The sequence below is a fragment of the Sciurus vulgaris genome (genome assembly GCF_902686455.1).
Source record: "Sciurus vulgaris genome assembly, chromosome: 2".
Taxonomy (NCBI): domain Eukaryota; kingdom Metazoa; phylum Chordata; class Mammalia; order Rodentia; family Sciuridae; genus Sciurus; species Sciurus vulgaris.
The window spans coordinates 81,924,227-81,933,725 of NC_136462.1; the positions used below are offsets into that span (position 1 = coordinate 81,924,227).

Below are 9,499 nucleotides of genomic sequence, written 5' to 3' on the forward strand. Positions count from 1 at the left end.
TAAAGAAAATGATGCTATATATTTTGCTTACAGGAAGTACTATAAAATGCATGCACTTAAAATAATGAAAATTAATTCACAAACAAAGAAAAAAAGAACTATAATGTTGTACATGTCTATACAATAAAATCTCTATCAAATAAGCTTTGGAAATTTTACTGCTTTAAGTACCACCATAATGAAGAAAAGAGAAATAACTAATATTCATTAATGTTCACTGAGGACTAAAAGACTTGAAATTTTCTGTGTGTTTTCTGGTTCACTTCAGGATAGTACTATCACATTGTCTTCTTTTCACAAATGATAAAGTGAAAACAGAGCTAGGTTTAGTTTAATAGATCAATAAGCACTGGAGTTAGATTACAGACCATGTGTGACTAAGTGAAAAGTCAATGACTATTCCATTCTTAAAATTCCCCTACAAATTGGTTGATAATAATGGAGTAATATAATTAGCCTATTAATATTACGACTATATTAGCAATTTCAAAACTGCTGAAAAAGAAGTATGGTTTTTGTTGGTAAATTTTTTCATAGGAATATACAAAATCATCTGTTCAGTAATATCCTTCATCAAGCACAGTTGAAAGACTGCTTTTTTTTTTTTTTTTTTTTTTTTTTGCAGTGCTGGGGATTGAACCCAAGGCCTTGTTCTTGCAAGGCAGGCACTCCACCAACTGAGCTATCTCCCCAGCCCAAAAGACTGCTTTTTATACCCTAAGTATAGAACTAGTTATTTAAACATTATACTAGGAAAAATGTTTATTGATAAGGAATTGAGGTTCAAGATAAAAATCAGATTGTTCAAGTTTCTCAGTGCTTGTAAACCAGGGTAATTTCTTTAAAAAATTGGATACATCTTTCCTATTACAGAAAATATGTTTGTGAGGTGTGAGACTATTATCATATGTCTCCTTTCTCACAGTAAATGTATGTGTTACTACTTACAATACTGTATTTAGGAAAATGTTCTCTCTTTCCATCCTTTATCCTTATTCTAAGTCTCTGAATTCCCATTGAAAAGGAAAAGACAACCAGTGCCCACAATGAAGTAGTGGTTCTCATTGCTCACCTGCTCTTCTTGGCTCTTCTATTTTAAAGACTAGAAAATGAAGTATGCAAAACCTGAAATTATGCTAAGAGAGAAAACTGATAAAGGTAGAAAGGAAATGGGGAATCATCTTTCCTCTCTCTGTAGCTTGAGGAGTGTTGTTCATTTACTTAGGAATTGATGCAAGGATTGAAATTACTGTATTTGGAGAACAATCCATGATGACTGAAGGTTGAACTTCATGTTCACTCATTTCTAATAGTCAAAGACCAGCCTTGCTTACCCATGTATGTCATTTATTATCTTAGAAAACACAGGCAGAAAACATCTCTATCTCTCATGATCAGAGATCATAAAATTTCAAAGCCTGAGCAATTTCTAAAATCCACTCATTACTAATGATAAACTGGAATTATAAAGAACTTCCATTCAGAGTTCATGAAGTCAGAATCTGAGTTTTAGTTGCCTTCAACTCTGATTAATCCATCTTTGATGACCCTACACTGTTATTTTTTCTAATCCACTTAGTATGCCACATGACTGCCATTATGTTTTAGATTTTATTTAATGAAAAATTATGTCTGATTTTGCATCAAATCATCATATCAAGATATTTATTATGTAACCTTCTGTATAATTTCACTCACAAATGTTGCCCCAGCATATTTTAGAAGGACGAACTAAAAGTTTCTTTTAGGGTGTTTAATTGGAGAGGTTCATCTGAGACTTGAAGTAATCATTATACTTAATATAGAAAAACTATAATGTTGTATCATGTTATTTGTATGGGATTTCAATATCACTTAACTGTCATTTTCTTGAACATGTGACCTACTTTTTGATGTTAAGCATATGGTTGCTGCCTTCTCCATGTTTTTATAACGACATAGTGGACAGAAGCTAGTGTCCAGGTGGCTTTACAACTCTTTTCCTATACTTTACACTCACTGTCCTGTTTTCTTAACTTTCAGTCAAGCATTGAATAACAATACCATCCCAGACTCTGCTCCTTAAAAAGTCATTTTTAGACATTGTTTAGATTCTGTTTCACAGAAACACCATGTGCATGTGACCAAGATTTCTCTTTAGCTGCAGATTAGTTGCTAAATTTTAATGTGAACACCAAATTCTGATAATTAATGCTCCTTTCTCATTCCACTAATAGATATTCTATCCTCTCCAGGTTAAACCAGAGGACATACTAAATAAAATGGATGGAGGAAATCAGTCCACAGTGTCAGAATTTGTGTTTCTGGGACTTGTTCACTCTTGGAGTATGCAGGTCTTTCTCTTCATGGTATTTTTGATACTATACCTGATCATTGTATCTGGAAATATTGTTATTTTGACCTTAATCGTCACTGACCCTCACCTCCATTCCCCCATGTACTTCTTTCTTGCCATCCTGTCCTTTGTTGATATGTGGCTGTCCTCAGTCACCACTCCTAAGATGATTACTGACTTTCTGAGGGAGTATAAGACCATTTCCTTTGGAGGATGCATGTGCCAGATTCTATTTGTCCATTTAATTGCAGGAAGTGAGATGGTGCTCCTGGTTGTCATGGCCTATGACCGCTATGTGGCCATCTGCAAACCACTCCACTACTCCTCCATTATGAGCCTGCAAAGGTGCATTGGGCTGGTGTTGACGTCCTGGACTGTTGGCTTTGTGCACGCCATGAGTCAAATGGCTGTGATTGTGCAGCTGCCTTTCTGTGGCCCCAGGGAAATAGACAGCTTCTTCTGTGACATACCACTGGTGATCAAGCTGGCCTGCGTGGACTCTTCTGACTTGGGAATATTAATGAATGCTGACAGTGGGATTGTGGCTGTAACCTGCTTTATCCTCTTGCTGATATCCTACACATATATTCTTCTCACTGTTCGCCAGAGCTCTAAAACTGGTGCATCTAAAGCTCTGTCCACCTGCAGTGCCCACGTCACAGTGGTGGTGATCTTTTTCGTGCCCTGCATCTTCATCTATGTGTGGCCACTCAACATCACCTGGTTGGACAAATTTCTTGCTGTGTTTTATTCTGTTTTTACACCTCTCCTCAATCCAGCTATTTATACACTGAGGAATAATGAGATGAAAAGTGCTATGAAGAGATTTAGAAGTTACTACATAGATTCCAAAGGAAATACATAATGCCCAGAGAAACACAAGCACCTCAAATTGAGAATATGTGACCTTATAAAATAGTTTGAAATTCAGGGCACTTACTTTATATTCAAAATAAGCTTTTATTTCTAGTATACAAATAAGATTAATACAACATAGACAAATTCAACATTTATTAATTAGTGAATAGAACATTATTAATCATTACTCTAAAATGTATTCTAATCATCTGTTTAGATGAGTAATATATCTAATTAGATTTCCTATGCTTTTAACCTTTTAAATAAATATCTGAAATTTATTTTGGAAAGGCATGACTTTTCTGGGCAGATATCTTATTGTGCTTCTCCTGAATTTTCTTCTTATTTCATTTGAAAAAAAATGTGTTTTTTAGCATTGTCATCTCCCTCAAAACTTCCATGTACATTTTTTCAGGACACAAGTGAATTATTATTTTTTCCTTAACATAAATTTGCTGCTAAATATTAATGTGAAAAAGCAAGGAAAATTCAACAAATGATGAATAAAGGTAATACACCATATACTGAATAGCAGTGGATGTTACTTCTACGTGGACTTCAAAACTCAATAAAAGTTAAAACAAACAATGGAAAATATTGCTATTTTTCTTGATTATCTTATTCTTAAAATTTCATGTTTATATTTAAATTATTATTAATTCTTTACATAAAATCTAGAAATGAAATTTCCCTAAAATCTGAAATTAAGCCTTGCCTGTTTAATTGGTTAAACTGAAGTCAGTACTTGCTTCAGTGGTTAGTATATATAATACATATAAAACAAATTTATTTTAATGAGTCGATTGTGTCCAATTATTTGATTCAAATACTCATAACTTTTGACATATTTAAGTATACTCCTTTCATTTTGAAAAATATCCCCCAAACCTTCAAATATAAATATTGTGTATTATGTCTTTCGTTAGTATAAGTGCATTAAAAATTAGTTGTTAGATCAGTAGTTATTTTCTTAAAAGAAAAAAATGATTCACATATGCTGATTTTATTTCACTTAATATAAGAATTTAAAAAAAAAAGTAGAAAATTATTCATTTATAATTCTTGCCTGACAACTCTTTGTCAAATATATATTACCTTATGTGATCTTATTATTATCCCCAAACTGATAATAAAAAAGCCACTGAAAAAGGAATTATATTCTTCAAAATAACACAACTGTAGATTTTTTTACAAAGAAACATCAGATATTAATTTGATATCATAGGCAACTAATTTATTAGATGATACTATATAATACAATAGATAATTCATTTCTCACAAAGGTGTTGGATGAATAACTATTGTGTAGATAAAATACCATTTTTATACAAGTCTAATAAAACTTTTAAAATGTTGAAAATGGCATTAATTGCAATCTAGTTTGACTAAAATGTGTTGTTAAAAATCAATGTGTGTCTATTGTAAAGCTACGACATGACAGCACATAGATGGTATTAAAGAACTAGTGATCAACTGTTGGTTTGTCTCTGCCTTGGTCTATAGCCTCAATTATTCCACAAGGACACCCAATTCTAAACACTTCATATAAACATTATATCATTTAAGTTGCATTTTCCTGTTTAATATCTTTAAATCTGTGCATTCATACATTGCTGGTGGGTTTGCAAATTAGTGCAGCCACTCTGGAAAGCATGGAACCACCATTTGACCCAGCTATCCCACTCTTTGGCCTATACCCAAAGGACTTAAAATCAGCATACTACAGAGATACAGCCACATCAATGTTCATAGCTGCTCAATTCATTATAGCCAGATTGTGGAACCAACCTAGACGCCCTTCAGTTGATGAATGGATAAAGAAACTCTGGCATATATATACAATGGAATATTACTCCACCATGAAGAATGATAAAATTATGGCATTTGCAGGCAAATTTATGAAATTGGAGAATATCATGCTAAGTGAGATAAGCCAATCTCAAAATCTAAATGACGAATGATCTTGCTGATAAGCAGATGAGGACATATAATGGGGGGTATGAGGGGTTAGCGTTAGGGTTAGGGTTAGGTTTAGGGTTAGGGATAAGGAGGGTGGTAAGAATGGAGGAAGGAAGGACTGTATAGAGGGAAAAGAGGGATGGGAAGGGGGGGAGGGAAAAATAACAGAATGAATCAAACAACATTGCCCTATGTAAATTTATGATTTTTAATAAAAAAATGGGGAAAAAATCTGTGCATGACTTTGGAAGGTAAGCCTAGGTGGTATGAACTATTTGGATGGATTTCCTGGATTTTCTTTAAGAAGGTCATAAGAACATGTATGATTACACAAATGGTGTAAATCTACATCGTGTACAATCATAGAAATGAAAAGTTATACCCCATTTGTGTACGATGAATCAAAATGCAGTCTATAAAAATAAAAAAATAATAAAAAGGGCTTAAGAACAAAAAAAAATCACAGTTTGCATAGTCCTATAATCAACTGTCACAAAAATACTCAAGTAGTATGTTTTCAAATTGAACATTTTTATAATGTGCCACCCAAACTTAACATTTATACATTAACCACAGAGACCATTTTACCTTAATTCTCACTGGTTTTATTAGACTTTTAATAAATGTCAATCTAGAGAACTTGTAGATAGGCAAATTCCTTAGACAAAACTCAAACATCCAGTAAGTAATCCATCCAGTCTTTTTTTTTTAACAAAAAAAGTTCTTTATTTTCAAATAATATTTTTAAATTCATAAATTGTATAATATTAAAATAAAAATTCCATTTATCAAATGATTCCATGAAATGGTACAAGGACAAATGACCTAATTACCTCATACATAATGAAACACTTATAAGAAGAAAACTACAAACTGCAAAAAGAAAAGCAGGCAAGAGACTTGAATATTCACTTTCTCTTTTTTTTTTAATTGTAAACAAATGGGATACATGTTGTTTCTCTGTTTGTACATGGTGTAAAGGCATATCATTTGTGTAATCATAAATTTACATAGAGTAATGTTGTTTCATTCATTCTGTTATTTTTTTCCCTTCCCCCACCCCTCCCACCCCTCTTTACCCTCTATATAGTACTTCCTTCCTCCATACTTGCCCCCCTCCCTAACCCTAACTCTAACCCTAACACTAACCCTTCCCTCCCCCCCATTATGTGTCATCCTCCACTTATTAGCGATATCATTCGTCCTTTGGCTTTTTGAGATTGGCTTATCTCACTTAGAATGATATTCTCCAATTTCATCCATTTGCCTGCAAATGCCATAATTTTATCATTCTTTATGGCTGAGTAATATTCCATTGTATATATATTCCACAGTTTCTTTATCCACTCATCAATTGAAGGGCATCTAGGTTGGTTCCACAGTCTGGCTATTGTGAATTGAGCAGCTATGAACATTGATGTGGCTGTATCTCTGTAGTATGCTGATTTTAAGTCCTTTGGGTATAGACCAAGGAGTGGGATAGCTGGGTCAAATGGAGGGTCCATTCCAAGTTTTCTAAGGAATCTCCACACTGCTTTCCAGAGTGGCTGCACTAATTTGCAGCCCCACCAGCAATGTATGAGTGTACCTTTTTCCCCACATCCTCGCCAACACCTGTTGTTGCTCGTATTCTTGATAATTGCCATTCTAATTGGGGTGAGATGGAATCTTAGGGTGGTTTTGATTTGCATTTCTCTTATTACTAGAGATGTTGAACATTTTTCCATATGTTTGTTGATTGCTTGTAGATCTTCTTCTGTGAAGTGTCTATTCATTTCCTTAGCCCATTTGTCGACTGGATTATTTGAATTCTTGGAGTAGAGTTTTTTCAGTTCTTTATAGATTCTGGAGATTAGTGCTCTATCTGAAGTATGATTGGCAAAGATATTCTCCCACTCTGTAGGCTCTTTCTTCGCATTGCTGATAGTTTCCTTTGCTGAGAGAAAGCTTTTTAGTTTGAATCTATCCCAATGGTTGATTCTAGCTTTTATTTCTTGTGCTATGGGAGTCCTGTTAAGGAAGTCATGATTATATATTTAGAGGAACCTGGAAATTCCACCAGAAAACTCTTAGAACTCATAAGTGAATTCAGTAAAGTAGCAGGTTACAAGATCAATGCCCATAAATCCAACGCATTTTTATACATAAGTGATGAATCTTCAGAAAGAGAAATTAGGAAAACTACCCCATTCACAATAGCCTCGAAAAAAATAAAATACTTGGGAATCAATCTCACAAAAGAGGTGAAAGACCTCTACAATGAGAACTATACAACACTAAAGAAAGAAATTAAAGAACACCTTAGAAGATGGAAAGATCTTCCATGTTCTTGGAAAGAAAGAATTAATATTGTCAAAATGGCCATACTACCTAAAGTGCTATACAAATTCAATGCAATTCCAATTACAATCCCAATGACGTACCTTACAGAAATAGAGCAAGCAATTATGAAATTCATCTGGAAGAATAAGAAACCCAGAATAGCTAAAGCAATCCTTAGCAGGAAGAGTGAAACAGGGGGTATTGCAATACCAGATCTTCAACTCTACTACAAAGCAATAGTAACAAAAACGGCATGGTATTGGTACCAAAATAGAAAGGTAGATCAATGGTACAGAATAGAGGACACGGACACAAACCCAAATAAATGCAATTTTCTCATACTAGACAAAGGTGCCAAAAATATGCAATGGAGAAAAGATAGCCTCTTCAACAAATGGTGCTGGGAGAATTGGAAATCCATATGCAACAGAATGAAACTAAACCCATATCTCTCACCATGCACGAAACTAAACTCAAAATGGATTAAGGACCTCGGAATCAGACCAGAGACCCTGCAGATTATAGAAGAAAAAGTAGGTCCAAATCTTCACCTTGTTGGTCTAGGATCAGACTTCCTTAACAGGACTCCCATCCAGTCTTAATTTCCAATATAATAAAAATGTTATTCTCTGCTGAGAATGAAGCACTTCTTTGGAAACCAAAATTTCAACCCAAACTGCTCAAATTTTTGGAAATGTGAAACAAATTTTCTTTTTATATGTTAAATAAAATGTAACAGTGAGAGAATCTACTTCCATTCACACACCTTCATTTCCAAATATAAGGATAGAGAGTCATAAAGACATAAAGGAATCTTCAGTATGGCATCCACCATTTGGACAAGCTATTATGAAATGATCATAAATACATTCAGATTGGTGAATTCCATTGCCATAAGACCAATACCTCATTTGTTGGGCTATAAAATAAATTCCTTGATCCAAAGCAATTTTTTACAGAATATTGTGATGGAGACTAAGTTATTGCTTAAGTTAATAGTTTGGTGCAAGCTAAAATATTATGGTAAGGAAGAAAAAGCATATCCAGAATACTTGTTCACACCATCAAGACAAAATTTTACCTCCTCCTTTATGGAAGAATTTCATTATGATCAATCTGTTCTTATGTGACTGACACATCCCCAGAAAACAATGCCAAAGTAGTGACTCAGAATGAAAGAACCTTATCATTAATGACAGCTGGATCATGCTTTTTGAATAGTCCCATGTTCTTCAGAAAATATAGCCTCCGACTCTAGTAATTTTATATAAGAATCAATTGAATAAGTTCTTGAGTGATTGGGAAAGGAGACTAACATACCTCAAGTTTGTCATTTGTCTACCTAATTATGAAAGCTTCACCTATAGTGAATGCATGCTGACAAATATTCATATGGAACTCCTGTATTTACATAGTCTTGTTTCCTTTCTGAGAGCTCTATTACCAGCATTCTTGAAGGACTCTTTGTCACTACTCTTCTAGTTCTGTTCATTATAAGTGTTGACCATCCAGCCAAACCATTAGCAACTGTTTAAGAATCATTATAGATCTATGCTTACTTCTACACAAAGTGAACAACTAAAGTACTGTTTCCATTTCTTCAGTGGTAGTATTTCTCTACATCTGTGGTCCTTCAGGACCACAATTATAATACTAACTAAAATTAATACTTTACCATAATATTTCTCTTAGCAGTGTTAGGCTGCAAAACTTTTACTTTAGTTACTTCTAATTGTTACTTCTAATTGTTATCATAAAAAATATACATATTCAGGCTAAAGTTTTAAATTGTCACTCCACTAGCATTAAGGAACACCCTGGATAGCCATAGGTATATACTGAGGGGCAGAAGGCAATTCAGCAAATTCAGCAAGGTTGGCTGTAGAAAGAGTTGAACCATGAGCTTATGCAACTTTATTATTCCCCTACACAGCTGTAGAAGGCTATACTACATAGAAGGGCTTTTGCCTTTCATGGCAGCATTACGGAGAAGAGTTCATGGATTGGCAGGCTAGGGTTAGGGTT

General features: G+C 34.0%; 1 protein-coding gene across 1 annotated transcript; it reads left to right on the forward strand.

Moving 5' to 3' along the window:
- Positions 1-2,261: 2,261 nt before the first annotated feature.
- Positions 2,262-3,200, forward strand: LOC306653391 (olfactory receptor 4K3-like; the record flags this gene model as incomplete). The annotated part of the gene is made up of 1 exon (XM_079126397.1): positions 2,262-3,200. The coding sequence occupies one exon, from the start codon at positions 2,262-2,264 to the stop codon at positions 3,198-3,200; it is 939 nt and encodes a 312-aa protein (XP_078982523.1).
- Between the last annotated feature and the right edge of the window lie 6,299 nt (positions 3,201-9,499).